The sequence below is a fragment of the Gallinula chloropus genome (genome assembly GCF_964237585.1).
Source record: "Gallinula chloropus genome assembly, chromosome: 23".
Classification (NCBI taxonomy): domain Eukaryota; kingdom Metazoa; phylum Chordata; class Aves; order Gruiformes; family Rallidae; genus Gallinula; species Gallinula chloropus.
This window is the reverse complement of record NC_140108.1, coordinates 8,705,832-8,728,185: the sequence shown is the minus strand read 5'-3', so window position 1 is coordinate 8,728,185 and position 22,354 is coordinate 8,705,832. Positions and strand designations below refer to the sequence as shown.

Sequence of the window (22,354 nt, the reverse complement as noted above, 5' to 3'; positions counted from 1 at the left end):
GAGTGAAAACAATCCCGACCTCCACCAGCTCTGCTCAGGAAAAAAGCAAAAGCTTTTGTGCCAACCAGATTCTTGCTCACGAGGCTTTGCTAGGGAAGGGAGGGGATGCCTTCCTCCATGAGAAAGAATGCTTTCCTCCATGAGAAGGGCACAAAGAAGAAGATGCTTTGTCTAAGGAGGAAATACCTTTTCCCATATTCCCCCGTTTCCCCTGTCTCCAGCTCTTACACCCCCCCTGCTTACCCATCCCTCCTCAGTGGAGGAGCCAAAGCCCCTCTGCCTGTGAACCAACTGCATCTCCTTTGATTTTTCTAAGCCCACAGACAAAACCAGCCCAAGCCCAACCAGAACTGGGGCTGGTCTTTCCAGCAGAAAAATTCAAGAGTAAAAAATTAATGGAAAAAAAAAATCCCCGTCCCCAAACCTCAACCCTGTATTGCCCCCAGAACGCTACTGACTTCTAGCAAGGAGTGAGCTTTTGGCTGAAAAATATCTACTCCCAGCTTCTCCCTGTCTCCCCCTATTCTTCCCAACAGCTTCTGGAAGCCACAGTCCTCACAGTGCCTCCAGTGCCCTTGGGATGCTACGAATTACAGTGGGTCTCGAAGATCCCAGCAGTCTCCTGGGTATCGCTGGGCTGTGCTTGAGCCAGCAAAGGGACTTTGCTGCACCAAGGTGGAAAAGCTGCCCATCATGGAGAACTACTCAGGTGGGCTCCCATGGAGCCGTGGAACCCACAGACAGATCCCGGGATGTGACCCGTGTCCGGCTGCCTCTTGGCTTTAAGCAGCACGAATGCAAGAAGCAAAGATAGGGAGAGTGAGGGGCTCTGCATCACCCCAGGCTCTGGCAGCACTCCCCGCTCTTCCTTTCAAGGGGGTTGAGGCAAGGGCAGGTCTGACTGTGGCTCTGGGTTTAGAGGTGCCCAGCACAAGCCCATCAGGTTGGGGCACATTAGGGGATCAGGCATCCTTAAGAGAGCAAGCCTCCGAGCTGTTGGGTTCACAGGCAGGTCCCTGCATGGGATCAGCGCACGGGAAGCTTGTTCAGAGGAGGAAGGATACAGTGTTTTGGCAGGGAATACAATCCCTCTGTTCTGTTAGTGCAGAGGATCTCTATTTGGTGTTGAGTGCAATGGGCTGGTTCCCTTCCTTCAGCCCCAGGTGCCCACGCCCTGCCACTGAGGCTCTGAAGGCACACCCTCAGCTGCAAGGGGTCTCGCAGAGCCCCCCTGGGATCGCAGAGGGGCTAGGGGAGCCCAGCACTGTCTGGATGTGATGGGGTTTGGACACAGCCTTCGGCTGACCCAGCTTGTCAGGACATGGCTGAGCTCGAGGCAAGTCAGCATCCTCCTGGCTGTGACAGCAGGGTTGGTCTTCAGATGGTCAGTCCCAGCCCAGATTCCCTTTGGTCCATGAGATGAGCACATTGTTAGATCTTCACCAAAGACATCTGAGATGGCAGCAACCAGGCAGGAGCCTCAGGAGAGCAGCGACTCGGGACTGGAGGACCTCAGCAGGGGCTTGGCAGTGACTCAGGGCTGGGAAGAAGATGCCAAGAGAGGACAGGGCAAGCCAAGCAGCAGACCTGCTCTGGGAACAGGGCTGGGAACCAGAGGAAACCAGGCTCAGATGGAACTGCTGTAGCTGGAGGTGCTGCTCTGGTTAAAACTAAACAGCATCCTGCTGCAGGTACCCTCTTGGGGTGAAACACCAACTACTGAGCAGTGGTTTCTCCCCAGGTTGCTTCTGTCGGCAGGGCTTGCTCTAATAAACACGCACCGTCCCTGCGGCGGAGGAGCTGAGCTCCTTGGAGGCATTTCCCCAGGACGGGTCCCCTCTCCCACGCCCTCAGTGAGCTGCCCAAGCCTCTCCCCTCTACACGCTGCTTGGGTTGTAGCACAGCAGGTTGAACTCCAGGTTTTCATCCCAGTGCCGGAGCAGGACAAAGAGCTGCTGGGCAGCAGCTTTCACTGTGGCCAGGCTGTAACCCTCCGGGAAGTCCTGTTCGCTCAGCCACAGGCTGGCCTTGGCTGCCACCAGCTCCCACTCGATGAAGAAGGAAGCTGAGCTGTGCTCCAACCAGGCCAGGGCCACCGCCGTGGCCCACAGCATCCCCTCTGGCTCCGTCTGCTGCTGCAACTCGATGTCAAAGAGCAATGCCTGGACCTCAGAGCTATCCACCTCGGAACTCTGGTCGCTGTTGGTTTGGCACTCAGCAGAGGCTGGGGTGCTCTCTGGGGAAGAGAAGCGTCGGATGGTGATGGATGGTGGGGACAGCTCCTTCTCAGCCTTCAGGGCTTTGGAGATGCTTTCCACCGCGCTGCCTGAGAAGTGGCGAAGGCGGCCGGCGTCCTCTACGTGGCTGCTGGGTCCCTCCGGCACCACACACGGGGAAACTCTGTTGGTGGGACCCTTCCCCTGTGTGCCGTTGGGGACCAGGAGCTGATGGCTGGAGCTGAGGTTTTTGTGCTCACTGGAGGGACTGGTCTTCTTGGTGCTGTAGGAGCTAGAGGGGCTGAGAGCCAGACGGTGGCAGGCAAAGGGAGATGTCCACTTCAGCTTCTCCATGGGGATGTTGACAGCGTCGCAGAAGGCCGAGTTCATGAGAAAGGCACCGCAGGCCAGCTGCAGAGATGCCTGCAAGGATCAGTGGGCACAGAGAGAAGCTCTGAGATACCAACCACTTCTGGGAAAGGGGCATGCATGGGCGGAGCAGCTCTCCTTCTCCGAGCAGATCATCAGATGCAGCCATCAGAGACAGCAAAAGGCAGGATCTGGGAGGGAAGCCCCTGCCCTCTGCCCCCCTGCAGCAACCATGCAAGCCCAGCAAGACCTGGGAATGAGTGGCTCACCAGCGGAAGGTAGTCTATGCTCTCATTATCGCCCTCAGAGCTGGTTTCGCTCACTCTGCTTGGAGATTTGCTCATGAACCCTTTGGCAGCTCGGGTCAGCAGCCTGGTTTTATTGAAGGTCAGCCTGCAGGAGGACAAAAGGTGGCCATAACTCCCGTGCCCCTCCTGATGCCCACCCTCCCCTCCAAAAACCACCCCTGGTCCCCAGGCACTGCCATCCCACTCGATCCCAACTCCGTCTGCTAGCCCTCGGGTGTCCCCTCCTCTCCCCCTTGCTTGTGGTTGTCGGACCCACGGAGGTGCACGACATCTACTAAGGTCAGAGGAAGGTTGAGCTGGCCCATACCTCGCAGCAAAGAGGCTCTCGATGGATTTTTGGGCTTGTGCAGAGGTAGCAGACAGGCTCTGTACTGGCCCTGGGAAGAAACACAAAGCTGGGGGTAAAACGAGGTGCTACAGGAGAGTGGAAGGGAGTGGAGTCTATGTGCTGGGGCACGGGGAGTCTTTGGCAAAGTCCTCCCCTCTTCCCTCATCTAGTTTTTCCCATGGGGATAACAAACCTTGGGGGAAAAAGAAATGAACCTTGGAGTTCATTTGAACCTTGAAATGAACCTTGGAATCTATACCGAAGGCTGGCCAGGCTCTGTCTTTTGCACCCTGGAAGGAGTGAGGGGCCTTGTGCTCACAGGACTAATTTTTAGGTCATAAAGTCTTAGAACCACCCCCCAAGAACTCAGCAGAGGTTTGTGGTGAAGAGCCTACATCATGAACTCGATGCAGAGCTCTTTCCCGTACCTTCAGGGAGCCTGCAGCGCTCCCAGCCAGCAGAGGAAGGGGTGCTGGAGGGGGACAGCCTGCTCTCCTCTGCATCTGCAACAGAGGAACCACATCAGCAACGCCACCCAGCCAAAGCCACGGTCGCACCACCGCGCCAGGCTGCGGCACGGCCGCTCTCCCTCCCTCTCCATGGGATTATCAGGTTAATGAGCCCGATCAGGGGCGATTTCACTCCAACCGCAGATCTGACAATGCCAGGCAAGGTCCGGTCCAACTCATCTTCATTAGTGAAGGATTTGGTGACAAGCAAGTGCCTCACATCCCCTTGCCTCTAATTACACCCAGTTTCATCCCTCATGTTATCTGTGTTGCGGCTGCCAATTAACTGGCAAGCATTGTCAGCAGCCACTGCCTGCGATTTGGGAGTTTCAGGGGAAATTGCAGCTTCTTCCCTATTTAAGGAGATGGACTCCAGCCAGACACGTGTCTGGTGAGCACCGTGTTCAAAGAGGAAGGCAGAAGGCAAAAAAAAAACCAACCCCAAGACCAGAGAAAACGTCCCCTAGACTAAACCACTGAGAGATGTAGGAAGGAGACAAAACCTCAGGGAATCTTACTCATGCCGTAAAATCCGTCATCTCCATTCTGGCCACAAGCTGACTGGAGACGTCCAGGGGAAAAGCCACGGTGCCTTCTGTTTCCTGAGCTCAGGCTCCTCTGGCTGCCTTGCTTGGATGCTGCCCCTTAGCATGAGAGAAGGGAATTGCCAGCATTAGAGAGGGCTTGGCACACACATGATGGTGACAAAACCCAGGGAGTGATGAGCTTGGTCATCTCTGGGCATCCAGACTTAAGAGCAGAGCTTTTGCTTGGCCGTGGGGAAGAAACCCTGCTTGAGCAAGGTTCCTCAGGGGACACCCTCCCTCCCAGGACAACGTTTCACCCTCCACCAGCCCCTTGTTACCCATCAGGGTGTACTCGACAGCAGCAGGCAGGTAGGTGTTGGTGCTCAGGTCCACTGGCACAAACGCTGTATACTTGCTGATGATGTTGCAGGCCTTGCTGGTGTGGACAGCATTGACCTGGTACCGCCGCCCAGACCCTGCCATGTGAGACACACACCGGATTAGAGTCCACGTGTCCCATGGGCTCCATCCAGCTCTCGGACCCAGCTCCCAGAGCCGCCTTCATGTTTGGGCTCCCTCCCAACTCTGCCTACTGCGTCTGCTCTGCTTTTCCATGCAGAGATGCACATTGTGGGGGAGGAGTTTGACAAGACCCAGGGACACAGTGCAGCCCAGAGCAGTGACATGTGGCTGCTGCTGGACCCTCCGAGTTCAATGCCCCCCTCCCAGCTCCAGGTGACCACCTCCTTAAATATAATCCCTGTGAAGCAGAGGAGGGGCATGAGCTTGAGCATTTTAACGTGCAGCAAGGCTGCAGGCGCAGGAGGGAAGTGCAAGGCAGCCAGAGAAGGCTGTCATTTGGGAACTAGGTGAGATATTCCCTCGCATCTCCCCACCGCCTGCCCTTGTACTGACTGGAGAGGCTGCTGGAGATCCCACCCGGCGGCAGGGCAGGCTCTGCCCACAGCCAGCTTGCAGGCCGGCAGCCCCACGTTACCGTGCTCGATTTCACACTCCTTCTCAGCAAGATGCTCCAAGTCCCGAATGACCGACTTGGCTGCCAGGTGGTGGAAGGTCTCACTCCACAGGTCTGTGTCACCGTCCGGCTGGTTCTCCCGCTCTCGGAAGAGAGGGAGGATATCAAAGGTGACTTCCCACTGCACCGGCTCGTTGCTCCTTAGCCCCTTCACCACTGCCTTGCAGAGGGTCCTGGGGGAGTGTGGGGAGCTGTGGGCGGTGCTGAAGTCGAAGTCCTGGGGCTCCCAGTCGGAGGAAGTCTCCGTTTCAAACATGAAGGAAGGATGCTGGGTAGACTCTGCAGAGAAGGGAGAGGCGGATAATTAATCACATCAGCGGGAGCTGAATTCCCCGCTGCTACCAAGAAACCATAATTAATACTTCCTCATTTTCACACAGTGTCACAGAGCATAACACAATGCCACCAAAACCCTGGCATGGGCAGGCAAGGCTGGCCATCCCTCCCCTCCCTGTTACCCAGATCCCCAGGGCTCCGGCTGTCCGATGAAGACCGTAAGCTTGCAGTGGCATCAAGTGGTCCCAAGCCCCTTCCTGGAGCCCCATCTGGCACCGTCGGGGAGTCAGCATCATGGCAGAAGGACACGCAGCTCCGGTGGAGCAGGGACGGTCGCCGAGCGCCTGTGCCGCGGATCCTCGTGGCAGAGACAAGGGAGCTGGCTGCGAAGGCCTGAGAGCAGAGCAGACGTTAGGGCTGGAGATGGCTGGAGCTGATGGCAGGGCCCCACTCCATTCTTTCTGACCCCTCCGCTCCCTGCCCGGATCCCAGCACGAGCTGCAATCATGCAAACACCTGTGTCCATCTCTGCTCAGCCCCGTGCCTGGACAGAGCCCTCCACCAGACCCGCAGGGTGTCCCCAAGGGACCCTGGCCCCAGGGGCTCCTTCCCCAGACAGGTGGAAGGTGAAAAATGAGTTTCATCTCTCCAGACATTTTAATGACTTCACTTGGGAACTGAGGGAAAGAAAAGAGACAGAAAGATCAAGGACCAGTTGCTTAGTAACAGAAGGAGAGAGGCGCAGGTGATGGGGAGAAGGGAAGTTTTATCTTCCTTTTTTTTCCCCCTTTTTCTCCAGTGTCTGGAGACACAAATCCCCCTCCAGCATCTTCAAAGCCACATCTCACACAGATGTCCCCTTCCATTGCCAGCACAGACGCTGAGGCCAGGCTGGTTTACCCCCATCCCCAGGGCTGTGGGAAGGTCCCCCTAAAACCACCAGTCTCTCTATCTTCCCTGCATACCACCAGCAAGGGACAGAGGTGGTGAGAAGTGGTGGGTTGCAGTGACGGATGGAAAGATGCTTTTTCTGGGTGAAACATGACCTCCATCGCTGCTGAATCTGTGATGCTCTGTGAAACCACTAGCGAAAACAGGAGGCAGGCAGCTCCAGGAGCTACTTCCCAAGCTAGGACTGAGACATTCAAAAACAAGCCAAACCTTTGCCATTCAAAACCTGCTCCTTCTCCTGGCCAAGCTCTCCTCCCAGTCAGAGGAAGCTGGCCAGGAACAGGGCTGGGTGTTGGAGCTGCCCATCACAAGCACCGACCTTTCCTTCCCAGCACGGCACACACAGACAAGCCAAGGGCTCGCATTCCCACCCCTGAAAATGTCAAGCCCTGGCAGCAGGAATGGGAGCTGGGAGAGCTGCTGGGAGCCCCCACAGCACGAGGGACAGCAAAACCCACTGCAATTAATTAAGAGCAGGATTCATGCTGTTAACCATTTACTGCCCCTCAAAAGGGAGCCGTTCCCACTGCTGCCTTTGTGCTGAGTGTCCCGCAGGCAACAGGATGCTCTGTGGGCATTCACAGTGCAGTCAAGGTCACAGGGACCCCGAAAACCTACCACCATTCATCAAGCAACACCGCTCACCGCCCCAACTGCTGCAGTGAGAGGGCAAAGGCCTCCTTCCTCCCCACGAAGCTCCTGCCCTCCTTCCCCTTTGCCCCCTCACCTCACCTCCAGCCTCCACTTCACCCAGCTGATCCCCAACCCACAGCAGGAGAGAAATGAAAGCCCCAGACATCCCTCCCCACCATCTCCTGGCTCTGAGTTTCCATGGGAACAGAAGTGCTGCTGGTCCTCCCAGCCCTGCAGATGCTGATTTGCAGAGCCGAGCATCCTGGCAATGACAAGGATGGGAGGAAACCATCCCCTTATATAAGGAGGAACTTTTTCACCATGAGGGTGACAGAGCCCTGGAACAGGCTGCCCAGAGAGGTTGGGAAGTCTCCTTCTCTGGAGACATTCAAACCCTCATGGATATGTTCCTGTGTGAATTAGTCTAGGTGATCCTGCTCTGGCAGGGGGTTGGACTGGATGAGCTTTCAAGGCCCCTTCCAACACCTAATGCTCTGTGATTCTGTGATCTCTGCCCTTCCACAGACCAGTTGGGAAAAACCCCCCAACAAACCTCTTTCCCAAATGTCACCTGCTGTGGGCAGGGGATGTAACATGTTCAGCAGGAGGTATTGTCACATAGGGCCACGGCTCAGCCAGCGCTGTCACTCCAACGCAGGTCTGCTCCAGGACTGACTTTCCTTTTCCCCCACAGGGCCCAGATGTGTCCAGATGTGCCCCAGCCATACATGGGTTTCCATCCCAAGACCAAACTCAAGGGAAATAAAGAAAGAAGCAGCAGCCTGGGGATCCTGGGCAGCAAGGTGAGACACAGACCACTCCGAGGGAGGGGAGAGGCATTTAGCAAAGAAAAGCCAGGCTCCCATGGGGACACACTGCTGTGGGACACCTGGAAGGCACCCAGATCCCTGCTCAGCTTGTTTCTGACATGTTTGTGATGCGCCACAGCACAGAGCAGAGCCACATACATATATAAATATGTATAAATATACACACACATGCATCAGGACTAGTCTGAGCCAGGCTCTTCCGCTTGTGCATCTGAGAGGATTTTCCTGCCGCTGCCTCCTGGCCCCTGCCTGCAGGCAAAGCCTCTCCAGGCATCACATACCTGCAGATCCACCTGCCAGGGCTCAGGGCTCACATGCTGCAGGTCCTGCAAGTGGGTTTTCCGGAGGGGGTTTTTCACCAGGGTGGTGCCGGGATCGCTGGCTGTGGGCACCTTCTTGTAAGGCTCGTGGTCAGCAATTTGCGTGGTGCTGTACGCCCGTCTCCTGGAGGAAGCCTTCATGTCTGTTCCTGCACGGTGGGAGAGAAGATTCAGCTCTGCTGTGGAGCTGGATTGGCCAGCACATCCCACCTTGGGTCATGGTGGGCAGCCCGGAGCCCACCCCTCTGGTCCTCCCAGGGCTGAGGGGTCCACGCTCAGCCCTGCCTGGTTTTAAGCAAAGCAATGAAACTATGGAAGGTAATAAAAGCCTACACTCAAAGCTCCTGGGGAAGTCAGGAGAGCAGACTGGGGAGGTTTTGTCTGAGCTGTTTTCAGCCAGAAAAAGGTTGTCTGCATTTCCCCAAAGCTCCCTGGAGAAGACAAAAGCTTTACTAATGAAATTTCATTAGTGCAGACAGTCTCCTGTCAGAGCAAGGAGTAAAATTTCATTTGGAAAGGCACGACTCCGCATTGCTTTTGACAAGGTTGAGGGGATGCACAGCTCAGTTCCTCCCTGGATACAAGGCACGAACATCCCGTGAGTAACAGATGTTTCCCTGCAACCAGCTCTGGGGTGCAACCACCCACCTGCTTCATGTTGTGCCTTGCTGACACAACCGCCCAGCCAAACCGTGGTGGCAAGGGGTGACACACTAGGGACAGGGCTTCAGATCCTTTCCCCTCCCCGCCTTAACTCAAACTGCATTGTCAGGGCTTACAGGGAAGTGAGAGCTTTGCCAGCACAGGGACAGCCTAGCTGGGCTCACCCCTCTCCTTCTCTGCATGCCGGAGGACAGCTTGGGAAGCTTGTAAGTAATGATGTGGCCAAAGCTAGAGCTGCTTTGAAAAATCTCCAGGGAAGACAGTTCTCCAGGGCTTCCCTTTGATTTCCTGACAGGTTTGGATAAAATATCCAGACCAAACAGACTCGCTCAAAGCCTCAGGAGATCTGTCATCCCTCCTGCAAATCCTCCAGCTCTTTGCAGAGCTGCAGCTGAAGAGACTGATGTGTCAAACAAGCAATTGGCAGAGTGACATCGGAAGCTCAGTGAGACACACAGGGGCATCACACCCACACTTGTACAGAAGGAAACCTGACCCATGTCTGTATCTGATTCTCCACCGGGGTCTCGGCCCACCATGAGATGATTGGGGCCACGCTCGGTGGGGCAGCAGCCCTCTGAGTCTCTGGAGTGGTTCCAGCTCTCCACGCCAGCTCCTTCCTCCTGGGAGTGAAAGAAGACGGAGCTGCCCGACTCCTGGGAGCGCATCATGCTGTAACGTCGCCTCTTGTCCTGGAGGAAAGCAGAGAGAGGGAGGAGGTCCTACCACTGCCTCTGTCAGCTGAGAGGAGTCCCTGCTTGTGCACCAGCACCCTTATCTACTGAGTTCCCATTGCTCCCCAATGTCTCACCCACCATCTCCCCTGAGGATCGGGCAAGAAAGCCAAGAGACACCTCCCAACCACCCACAAAAAGCTGAGACACCCACTATGGGGGCTCCCTGCACAGCCCCCACCAGCCAGTGCAGCATTGGACTCACAGATCTGGGGTTAGAGATGTATGGGGAGGTGTCACAGATGATGCCATAGCCGACCAGGTGGTCACCAGGGAAGAGGCAACTGGTGCTGATGGGGGACACCAAGACCTCGGTGCTCTCAGGAAAGACCCACTCCACGGACACATCACTGAGGACCGGCGCCATTGCCTTCTTCAGCGACTTGATCATCTGCAGCAGAAAGCAAAGGGGAGCAGTTATGCAGCAAGTGGATGTTGTCTGCACCACACCACGTGTGCCGCACGACGCAGGGAAGGGGAAGGTTTACCCAAATAAATCCCTCAGCCAATTCCTACCCTCTGCTGACCTGCCATGGGAGCCTGAGCCCTTGGCCCTCATAGGCTGCTCTGACCCCCAGCCCCCAGGGTGCAGATACACCAAGGGCAGCAGAGTGGATCTCATGCACTGAGAGACAGCACTGCTATTTTCCTGTGCTGGTCCTCACTGAAGATTAGCAAGGCTCTGCCAAGTACACACGTGGAGTAGACCAATACCCGTGAATATCTCGTGGATGAACCTACCAGGGAGCCATCTACAAGAGCTTCCCTGCACGCCAGGAGAAGCAAGCCACAGATTTAGAGGCAGAACAGCTCAGATGTTCTCTATTGTTCACGGCTTTTTCACAGGCTCTGGAAGACACACCAGGCTGTGTTTTATAAGGCCATTAATCGATGCCTCAGACTGCTGAAAGCACCAAGCTGCACAGCCCGCAAAGCTCCTTATTAATAGCTCTATAAAAAAACCCTCTTCTCCCTTCGCTATCTTCACTTTTAATTTCCATCAGAAATGCTGATGCTGTTCTGTGTGCTCCAGGTTCCTGCAGAGGGGTGGACCACTGAACTCCCTCTTTTGAGATCAAGAACATAGAAGCCAGCTTTTTAGGGATATTCAGGAGCTAAAGACACAATTCTCTTGGGGTTTAGTCATCCGGCCCATGACAGGCTGGGCACTGTGCTTACATGGGGGGGCAGAGCCATCCTTAACGCCGTATTTCAGGCATATTGGTTTACTTAGTTTTCATGGGGAGAGTGGAAATGAAGAGGCTCCCCCCTTTGCTTTAAAGTTGGCTTAATAGGCAAAGCTATCACAGCGTATGCCTCTCCCTCAAACCCCAGGTACTTCTTGCCTGAGCAAGGCCAGGGCTGAGCCCGACTTCAAAACTAATTGGCTGCTTTGATGCCGGTTCCTCTGCCCTCGCCAGTGTCTGAGGCAGCAGCAACGTTTGAAGCCAGAGCTGCTGCATCGCAGTTATCGCTTCTCCCCATCCCCGTGCAGAGGGTAATCACACCCTCCCACTCCCTCTGACAGCCGGAGATGAAGATGCTCTTTCATCCCTTCCCGCTCGCCCACCTGCTGCCGAGTGGGAGTTGGAAAGGCAGTGAGGATGATGGGGAAGCAGACCTGCTAGCGAGCTGTGGCCCCCCCCCTCGCTGAACCAGAGCATCATCTGCGCCTTACAGGGTGCTGCCCTGGGAGCAAGCAGCCAGCGTACCTTGGGCTGCAGCCTCTCGCCCTCCGCCAGGAACTCGGCGATGCCCCTGGACACGGCAGCCAGCCCCCGAACCAGCCTCCTGCAGGCGTTTGGCCCGATGCCGAAGCTGTAGCACCTGCAAAGGAACGGGGATGGCCAGGATCCAGGAGACAAGCCACTCTGACACCCAGCCCCACACAGCTCACCTGCTCCCTGCAGGCAGGAGACGCCCCTGCTCCCAGCTTTATCCCACTGCTAATGCAGTTTTCCAGCATGTCCAGAGGAAAATAACTAGCTCCTCTTTATGGTGGCTGGCAGAAGGGTCGGGAACCACCATCTCCCTCTGCTCAGCAGACCTCAATCCCCGAAGCACATGGGCCTTGGTAGCGAGCCAGGCATGACTTCTGGGGTCTCCTCAGCCCACCACTGAGCCCCTGCAAGACCCAGGGATGGGTGTCCCAAGCAGCTGGGAAGCAGTTTGACCTCCATATAACTACAGAGCAGCTTCCCTGATAAGCTCTGAGGTCCAAGGGCTGGAAGAGAAATATGGTTTTCTTACTATTCCTTTTGCTTCATGCCCCTTAAAGAGGCAGAGGAGAAAACAGACCAGCCTGCCACCAGGGCTGGAGAACCAGGCTGGGAGCTCAATGCGCAAATTAGCTGCTTTTTACATTGCTTTCAGCACATTCAATTCTGTGCAGCCCCATCCTGGAAGCAGCTGGGGCCAGACCCAGATGTGCTTTAAAACATTAAAAAAAAAATCCCCGGCAAGGAAGACTGTTGGTGTGTCAATCTCTCCTAGCAGGAAGCATCAGAAGCCTGTGAAGTTGTCAGCCCAATTATCCTCCTTTTGATTGTTTAAAAAGCATCTGAACTTCTGGGATCTGTTCCAAACCCTTTGAGGTTCTCCCACGACTCGTATCAGCAATCTCTCCTGCCTCTATCTCCGAAGCAGGGATGTCTGGGAGATGGAGCTGTGTTCAAGGAGAAGCACTGTACTGGGCTTTTGCCCACCCTGCATGCAGCTCTTGGTACCTGGTGGAGCAGGAGTGGTTCCAAAGGAGTTCCAGGACCTTCCCTGTGTTGCTGATGGCTCCATCCGTCAGCAGAAAGAGCAGTCGGGGGTGGCCCCTGTGGATGGGCTGCCGAATGACCCACTTCAAAGGTGATAAGATGTTGGTGCCACCCATATCAGCCCGGATCCTCTTGATGCTTTTGCAAGCAATGGCCAGGCTCTCCTGCCCAAAGGAGCAGTGTAACCGTCAGCCCTTGCACCAGCATCCTCCCAGCACCAAGGAGATGCTGCTGCCCCTTCACCCACCTCACAGTAAGTCCGGCTGGCAGGAAAGAGGGTCTTGAAGGTGGATCCAAACCCAATGATGTTGAAAAGACATGCTGGCATCAGGCTCTTGAGAATGACCAAGAGAGCATCCTGGGGAAGGGGTGGGGAGAAGTCAGACACCAGCTTCACCAGGAAAAGTTCTGCACAGACCCTGTCTTGCCATCACACCTTACCCCTCCTGCATTTGGCTGTGTGCATTTGATAATAAACTGGATGCTGCTTCACTGAATCAGAGAATATGTGAGCTGGGAGGGACCCATAAAGCCCATCAAGTCCAGTTCCTGGCTCCACACAGGCCCAGCCCAGTCAAAGCATGAGGCTGAGGGCATCGCCCAGACGCTTCTTGCCCCCAGCCCAGCTTGGGGCTGTGACCCCTTCCCTGGGGAGCCTGTGCCAGTGAAGAGGTACAGAACCTCTTCCTGACACCCAGCCTAAACCTCCCCTGGTGCAGCTTCACGCTGTTCCCTCAGGTTCTGTCCCTGGTGCCCAAAGAGAGAAGAGAGATCAGCGCTGCCCCTTTGATCCCCTCAGCAGGAAGCCAGAGACCCCATGAGGTCTCCCCTCAGCCTCCTCTTCCCAGGCTGAACAACCCCAAGGACTTCAGCCTCTCCTCATAACCCTTCCCCTCCAGACCCTTCCCCATCCTTGGTGCCTCCTCTGGACACTCTCCAATAGTTCTGTGTCCCTCTTGTCCTGTGGTGCCCAAACCTGCACCCAGTGTCGAGGTGAGGCCGCCCCAGCACAGGGCAGAGCGGGACGATCCCCTCCCTGGCCCAGCTGGCTGTGCTGTGCTGGATGCACCCCAGGATGGGGTTGGCTGTCCTGGCTGCCTGGGCACACAGCTAACTTGTGGGTAACTTGCTGTCGACCATGACCCCCAAACGCCTCTCAGCACATCCGGCCTCCAGTGTCTCCTCCCCCAGGCTGGGTGTGCAGCCAGGGCTGCCCCTTCCCAGGGGCAGAATCTGGCACTTGTCCTTGTTAAACTACATGCTGGTGGTGATGGCCCAGCTCTTCGATCTGTCCAGGTCTCTCTACTCAAATGCTGCCCCCAGAAAGCACTGCACAGCACCCTGCTCTTTCCAAAGTCCCTTAATGATATTTGGGTCCCAAAGCAGTGAGGAAAATGGGGAGCCTTCAAACAGAACCCAAACAAACAAACAAACAAACAAACAAACGAGATGAACACATTTTTCTGCTTGTTTTTAGCTGCTTAGATTTGTGCTTGCAACATGGTACTGCAGCACAGAGCTGGTGGGTGAGAAGCAGGGTGTGAAATTGAGAAGTGCGACACGCAGTGCATTTCAATGTCCAAACTTGCAGAAAATAAACAAATAGCTTAAAGTTACACAAAAGGAAAAGCCTCCCCCACCCCCATCACTCCTATATTCATAGCCAGCATCAGTTAAAATAACTGCAGAGAGAGTTTTCAGCAATTTTCTTTACCAGAGGTGGTTATCTAACTTGCCTATTCCTGGTCTTTACATAAGGGAAGAGCAACTGAAATCGTCTCAGACATCTGTGACGGCCGTGGACAACTACAGAACACAACTCGTGTTGGCAGCAACTGGGCAAGAGCCACCCAAGGAGCTTTGCAGGGGCAGCGGGAGCATTAGCATGGCTGGAGAAGGAGGCCAACTCAGAGCCAAGTGCTGGCAGCATTGAGGAGCTTGGCTCTTTCTGTTTAGCCGCTGATAAAGGCAGGCTCCTGCCAGTCTGCCGAGGGCAGCAGAAACCCTAGAGCCAGCCCCAAGAGAAGAGCTGCCAAGGTCAAATGGGCACAAGCAGCCTCTTTGCTTTGTCATACACAGTGGCAAAAACCGAGCGACTGCAGAAGGTAGGGCAGAGAAATCCCACTCCGGTCCGGGATGTGCAGGGAGGTGGGTGGCAGGTCAGCCCAGGTCCTGACCCCTGTGAGGCCCAGCAGCCAGGCAGAGCTGAAGAACTGCAAACCAGTGAAACACCAAAGGAGAACAGGGCTGCCCTTTAACAGGCTCCAGGGGACTTCAAGCTGTTATCTCAAACCTACGAGAATGTATTTATACTGCAGTTTCCCAGATGGCTCCTGGGATGCCAGCTCTTCTAAATCTCAATGCTGACATCCCATCTCAGGACTAATTACAAGAAGAGAAGAAAAAAAAAAAAACCCAACAGATTTCCGAATATTTTTCCCAAAGTGGGCAATCGATGCTTGCTTTCTCTTTCAGCAAGCGGAAAGATTTATTGCTTCTTGCGGTAAATATTGATCCTGATCCTGTTGCACTCACTATCCATACAGCAGCTCGATAACGAGAGATGTTTGCCTCCAGAGAAGTCAATTCCCAGTTAGTACTCCAGCTTTGCCAGCAAGCCCACCCAATTTCACACTGCCATGGGCCTGGGTCCCCTCCCCAGCTCTATCTCTGTGGCCTGGCTTTTCCTGCTACACGTATCCGAGCCCGGCCACCCAGCAAGCCCAGGAATTCCGAGGATGATGCAAATGTCTCCATTAAGTGTGACCCACCCAAACACTAACAACAGCCCCAGGTACAAGGTCCCTGATATTCACAAGTCATAAACAAAGATGAAGGACTCAAAAGAGGGACAGTGGTTCTCCTCCTTGATGTATCTCCTCTGAAATCTCTGCTATCTCCCCCGAAATATTTTTCCAGGAGGAGAACAGCCTTTTTCCTATTTTACAGCCCTCCTGCAGATGGAAGTCCCAGTTCAGGACCTCTCAGAGAAGGCCTCCATCCCCATGGGACAAACCAACCTCCACGGAGGCTAAAACCAGCCCCGCAGTGCCCAAATGCAGCCACGCTACCAGTCAGAAAGCAAGTATCTGTCCAGGGGTGGATTCCCGGGTTCCAAACTGTGCTGAGGGAAGGGGGTACAACCTCGCAGGTATCCTGGCCACTTTTGTGGTTGCAGGGACAGGGAGACAGCCTCTCTATGCCAGGGGACCTGCTGCAGCGGTCCCCAGGCTCCCCAGCATCCAGCTGGCTGTTGCCAGAGGTGGCCAATCTCCTCCAGCAGTTCCCATGGAAACTAGAGACAGATGGATAGGGAGATGCTCTCTGCAGGAAGGGGTGCAGCAGTACCCCGGGAAGGGTTTGAGTCCAAATCTGGGCAGCATTTGTGTTGGGAAAGAGTGTGAACAGGACATTGTGGGGGACACCACCTCCCCAAATCTCTCAAATGCAGCCAAACCCCTCAGATGAAGCCTGCCTCTGCAATTCCCTCACTGTCCTCCACAAAGACGCACGGGGCAGCGCAAACCCATGCCCAGCTCAGGAGGATGGGATATTCATCAAGTTCTTGGGGCTTACCTGGCCCTGAAAATCAAGACAGAAACTTTCCAAAAGAGCTTTTGCCAGGGACCACAGCTTCTCACCAGAGACCTGCCAGCTGGCAGGCATCAGACACAGCCTGGCCTCCAAAGCGCGTTAGGCAGGAATAACGATGATTAGTTACCGCAGTAATTTCCCCTTTGATGAGCAGAGTGGTCCCCAGTGGGCTCAGGGCAGGAACATCTCCAGATCCTTCAGGTCATGGCACAAAGCCAAGCCCAGCTTTCACAGGGCAACCTGCAGCCAGGTAAGAGTTCTATCTGGCAGGGGAACCTCAGACCCACAAAATATCTCAACAAGGCCTTTCTATGGCCCCTTTTTTATGCAGAGGTCTCAGCACATCTCTCATAACCTTCCATGGGACTCTGTAGGCACACATTTGGGTTTGGAAAAGGGATGCATCATGGTCAAACAACTTCTCTGGGTGCACAGAGGTGCCCATCAGCTAAATGACTCCTCACACATGGTTGGCACAATGCCCTGAGATGCCCCTTGGAGCTCTTTGAAGGTTTCCCACCCAGGCTGTCATCACCCCCAGTCCTCCTGGACAGGGAGCATTGGAGAAGTGATGCAGAAGATGAGCAAGCCAGCAAAGAGGGGGAAAGAAAACACCTTTGTATTTGATGTGCTGACGGGGAGAAGAGGAACAGAACAGGGTAGAGTCAGCTTCGCTGCAGGTACCTAACAAGCCACACGGTTGAGATGACTAAAGCTACAGCATATAATTACCCCCCATCCCCACCTAATGAACACTCATCAGCACTCAGCAACCCCCACTGCTCTCTAATATTCATCCCTCCTTGGCACACAGGCACTTCCCCTCCCGCGTGGTACCTTGACGCGGTTGATGTTCACACCACTCATGCTTCTGCTGCGGTCTACGAGGAAGATAAACTCTCCTTGGGCTTTCCGGAGGTCTGGCTGGACAGCCCTCAAGTCGGGGCAGAAGTTGAGCATGACAACGGGGTGGTGGAGAATGTCCTTGTTCAGTCGCTTCCTGATGATTTCCATCTGCAAGAAAGAAAGAGAGAGCTTGAGAGGTTGATTGTTCTGCCCCTTTTCACACGGAGGGGAATCAGAGCAGGGCTGTGTGCCCAACGATGGAACCATGTGGCCTTTTCTGGGCTTCTGGCCTCAGCGGTGACAAGACCTGTGCTCAGGCTGCACTGTAGGTTCTTCTTCCTGTATCCCCCTTGGAGCCACTCTGTGGGTGACTGGGACTCATGCCTCCTCCCAGCCATCGTCACACTTTGCCAGGGCACCAAAGCTGGCAGAAAGCCTCAACCAGAGACCACCCCGTGCACATGGATGAGAGCTTAGGGAAGAAATGAAAAGCTCTGGCCCTACTCAGCACCCTACAACACCAATTCTCCAACCATTTCATTAGCTCCCTCCCAGACCTGCGGTTCATTAGCGCAGTTCGGTGTCATGCAGAGGTACCCGGGGGGCTTTGTCTGTGGTCACTCAACAGCAAAGTGCCAGAGACATGCTCAGCATGCCGCACTCGCTGCTCCCATTCATTCCAGCTGCCTCTGGTTTGCTGGGTTTTCTCCCCATTTTCCTTTCTCACTTTTCTTTGTAGGGATTGAAGCGTTGCTTTGTGAAGCCGCTGCAGTCACCTAGGACATGGTTGGACATGGTGTCTGTCTCCGTACGGCACGCAGCTCTAACGGCTCTCTGCTTTCTGCCTCATTCTATTTCAAGCACCAATCTTCATTAAAAACAGCATAAAATTAAACTGGGATAATAATAAAAAAAACCCCACCAAACCCCTCTGGTGATGGGTTTATAATCTGCTGTTACGTTAAAGCAGCAGTGAGTCGGCGCATCCCTGCTTTCAAGGGAGCTCAGGGACCCCACATCAGTCTGGCCCGTGGCCTTCCAGCCCCAGCTCTGCAGCGCAGAGACACCCACCGTAACAAGCGGCTGGGTCCTTGGGGGCTTCCTTTGCCTTCCCCTTCCCCGGTCCAAGGCTGCTGTTCCTCACTGGTTTAACCAGGAGTAAACCAGACCCCGAATAACCGGGTTTATTTTTTCTCCCAGCCGTGAGTCATGTTCCTCGATCTACAAGCCAGCAACCAACCTTTACTTTATGTAACTCACTAAACTCAAGTGTCTCCACGGATCAACATGTGCTCTGCCTTCAGCTGCACTGCCCGAGCGCTGCTTCCCCAAGCACTGGGAAAAGACAGGTCCCATCCCTGGGAACGAGAGCATCGCTCTCATGCATCCTCCCCCACTTTGCTCTCATGCTTTGGAGTATTAATTAATCACTGGGAACTGGGAGGGCTTTTTCCATCCCTGTTCTCCTCCAGCTATACGATATTAATTTGTTTAAGATCGCTCCCAGCATGGATGTTTATCACATTTCAGATTAGAGGGATCCTTGCTGCCTCTGCCCAAGGACCAAATCGTGGCTCCAGACCAAGCCGCAGCACTCTCTGGGATGCTGTTGAGGCCCCAAGACACAAAATCCTGGCACAATGGGGATAAACCCAAGGCCTGGATTCCCCGCTGACTTCAGAGTGAGTTTTACAGGCGAGGCTCCAAGCCTCAGAGCTGCTGCTACAGGTCAGCCAGGGAAGAAGGCATCTCATCCGCACTGCCTCTTTTCCCCACCTGCCCTCCATTCCCCTTCACCCGTGAGCCAATTCCAGTAAACTACCCAGACCTCAGCGATGCCAACGTGCATCTGTCCCCACCACCCTGCGAGCTGACAGGCATCCAACGCTGTTCGATGGGGTCAAACCACAACACCAAGGGAGGAGAATTAATTATCATTTACCCCTGAAATTTCTGAGCTAATTCATTTAAGCTAGGATGTGCCCGGTGTCGCGCTCTGAGCAGCACCAGTTCCAGCCCATAATCTACCCCAGGGATTCAGGGCATTTTCTCTGCTTCTTGCTCTCTTCTGTGCAGTTGCTTCCCGATCCTCCTGGGACAAAGAGGTGGGCTTCCCACAGGGAAATGGCTCTGGAATGATCTCTCCCCCCTCTTCCCCCTCCCCGCCCTCAGAGAGTTTGACGTGCTAAAGACACAGAAATTAAATTAGAGAGCCATCTGAGCCGCAGCGTGGGAGGTTCGTTTCGTTCCACCTGCCGCACGCTGAACACAATTAGAGGAGATGCCTGCGGCGCGAGCAAGCGCAGTGCCCAGCCCGCCTCACGCTGCGAGAGGAAGAGAAGGGTGAAGGAACCAGAAGAGGGTCGGGGTGTCTCTGGAGCAATCATGGCAGTGCTGGGAGGCACCTCTGTGGCAGGTTGGGGATGCCTGCCATGATTGGGGAGGGCAGAAGGAGGCTCAGACAATGAGTTTCAGGGGAAATGAGCATCCCTCCTGTCACAGAGAGCCGACATGGGCTGCGGTTACGCAAGTGTGACACGATGAAGATGCCCACCCTGGAAATTCGGAGGGCTCTGACTGCTCCACTCCTCTTGGCTGCTCGCAGACAGGCTGATGTGGCAGCTCAGGAGTGCTGGGCTGTCAGTCACCATTTCAGAACTGCTGAAAGATGAGGCACAATTCCCACAGCAGATAGATTTTTTTTTCTTCTTGATTTGCTGATCAGCAGAACAAAGAGAAATTTCTCCTACCTTGTCTTCAGTTCAGCTCATTATTCCAAGCAAAATCCCTTATTTCTCTCTGACAGCTATCCAGAAACAGTAAACATTTACTGAGCAATTAAAAGAATATTTTATTCTATGTCACTGCAATAATTATAATACCCTTAATGCTATAACAATGCACCCATCTAATTATGCTACGCTAGACTAGCACTAATTATACACACAATAACCACCTCAGAGCTTCTTCCACACACGGTTTATCAGAAGCACTGCAGACTTTTCCCCTCTCCCTCCTCATAAGCCCCTCTCTGAGGGAAAACACTGCAGAGCTTATGGGGCTGGTGCAACTCCTGGTACTGCCAGCATCAATCGTTTACTGTCACAGCCCTAGTCCCCAGGAAAGCCTCAGCTGACGCCTGCAGCTTTCGCTTCTCACCTTTTTCTCTGCACTGGGGTCTTTCTTAGTGCCTTTAATGAAATCATTCTTCCCTTTCAGGTGTCGTTCGTACTCCGCAGGTGTCATGTCACCTTCTTCCATTAGGATGTGTGGCATGTGGGGCTCTGGAAGTGCAGAGAATCGGGTGAAGAATGGCCTTTAGCTAACCACGAGGTTTGGCAGAGATGCTGGCACCCCTGGCTGTGAGAACAGAGCAACATCCCTGCAGGGAAGTGGGATAACCTCAAGAGGGTCTGGGATTCTGTCCTAGGAAAGCCCAACCCCTGGCAGTATTTGAAAAACCAGAGCTAATCGTGGTGTCTCCAGCCCTATGGAGGGGAAGCTCAGGAAGGGACAAGCCCAGTGGAGAGGAAGCAGAGCCCACCTACCGCTCGGGTGGATCAGGATCTCCACGGGTCTGTCAAAGGTGTGTTTATTGGCCAGTGTGATCATGATGCTCTTGGCAGAGCGAGCACAGGGGTCGGCATCTGCTCGGATCTCATGTGTCGGGCTCTCGACGCCTGTCCAGAGAAATGGAGGTGAGGTTAGAGACTGAGGATGGGCAAGTCCAGGGAGAAGAGGCAGCAAGATGGCAGAGGGCAGGAACTGAGCGGACTGCACAATGCTTCTGCCATATCAACACCCACGTTGGCATCAGCAATGCACTGGCCAACCCACCCCAGCACAGTTAACCCACCAGAAGAGACTCCAAATCGGGGCAGGAGAGGAGGAGGAAGAATATGGACACCACCTTGAGGAGGTGATAAACCAGCCCAGTGCAGCGGGATGGCCCCAGTGCTCCTACCTGCCAGGAGGCATGGCCCCCGGATCTCCAGGTGGAAGCTGAACTCGTACTCCAAGGGGTTGGTGGCCTCACTCTCCAGCAACCGAGCCAGGCAGAACCTGCTCCCTTGCTCCAGGCTCCCTGATCCACAGTAGCGCTTGTCCCTGTCAGTGAGATGAACCCAAATCAACACTGTACTCATGCTACACACACCCCTGGAACCACAGATCTGCAGGAGGTAACGCTGGCAGCATCTCTCCAGACCCCTGCAGCAACAGCAGGGTTCTGCTCTGCTAGTCCCGCATCCCCCCAAGAGCAGTCCCAGCCAGAGTCCATCCCACAGTTCTTCGTACGTTCGGAGCTGGTGGCTCGGAAGGCTGCTGGTGTTCTCCAGGCTGGGCTGGGGGACTCTGGGGACACACACAGCTGGCAGAAGGACCCTCACGGCCCCACTGGGCAGGGTCTGCAGCTCAGAGGAGGTGCTGATGAAGATGGAGACACTTTCCAGTGGAGGAATCACACCCAGATTAGCCACAAAAGCAATTCTCTCCAAGTCCTCATCCATCATGATCCTTCCTGCTTAGAGAAGAAGACCACACCAGGGAGATGGGGTGTCAGAGATATGGAAAAAGCTCCTCTCTGGGCCTCCCATGACCCCCTAGCCCTGGATCAAACACCCAAATCAGTCCTTGCTGCACTCATCAGCGTATCTCTGAAGAGCCCCAGCCCTCCTCACCACCCTTTTGGCCATCCAGAAGCAACATTTCTTTCCAAAACGTGTGAGAGTGCCGCTTTGGTCAGAGCCTGCAGGGACACATGTGCCACAAGCCACAGCTCAGCCTTTCCAAAGGAGAGCCCCCTCAGTGCCATAGCAGCTGACAGCCAGCCACCCCCTGTCACCTCCCCGTTCCTCTTCCCATGACTCCCTCACCACTTCCATCACGAGCTCTTCCATCAGGAAGGCTGCAGCCGTCAAAATACACGTCATCAAGCTTGGCTTTGTCTTTGATCTGCACCGTCACGGCACGCCGGGACACAGCTGCCTCAAACCCAACAACAGTGGTGCATTCATCCAAGGGATAGACAAAGAGACCTGCAAGCCAGAAGGTGCTTTCAGCAACACCAAGCACTTGCTTGGACCCAACATCCAGGATCACAGCAGTCAGCTCCCTCCTGGAACAACCCTGGGACCTTTCATGCTTCAAAAACCATAACCCTGGACCACTGAGCACACAATAACCTTGGCTACTCTTTCAGCACAGGATCCAAAGGTTTGAGGCACACACACAAACCCAGAGCTGCAATATCCCCAGCTCTAAAGCTCTATAGTAGCTCTTCTACTGGGAGCTTTGCTCCTTGAAACTTGCCTTCAAAAGCCTGGGCTTCTGGGTTGTGGTAGGTGAGCAAGGCTGTCATCCCGAAGGCGTAGCCACTGACGCATGATGTCACCTCCGATGCAGAGAGGGGGAGCGGAGAGAGGGTCACCCGGTTAATCAGCCCTGGCAT

The 22,354-nt window shown here is 54.7% G+C and overlaps 1 protein-coding gene across 1 annotated transcript; it reads right to left on the bottom strand.

The window, feature by feature from the left end:
- Positions 1 to 1,771: 1,771 nt before the first annotated feature.
- On the bottom strand, positions 1,772 to 22,354 carry VWA5B1 (von Willebrand factor A domain containing 5B1; the record flags this gene model as incomplete). Its single annotated transcript, XM_084274560.1, has 21 exons — positions 1,772 to 2,639; positions 2,855 to 2,978; positions 3,201 to 3,270; positions 3,650 to 3,724; positions 4,249 to 4,374; positions 4,596 to 4,733; positions 5,255 to 5,572; positions 5,752 to 5,962; positions 8,265 to 8,452; positions 9,463 to 9,658; positions 9,906 to 10,091; positions 11,413 to 11,527; positions 12,427 to 12,629; positions 12,713 to 12,823; positions 16,897 to 17,073; positions 20,065 to 20,189; positions 20,454 to 20,585; positions 20,870 to 21,012; positions 21,202 to 21,424; positions 21,780 to 21,941; positions 22,216 to 22,354. The coding sequence occupies 21 exons, from the start codon at positions 22,352 to 22,354 to the stop codon at positions 1,878 to 1,880; spliced, it is 3,924 nt and encodes a 1,307-aa protein (XP_084130686.1). The 3' UTR covers positions 1,772 to 1,877.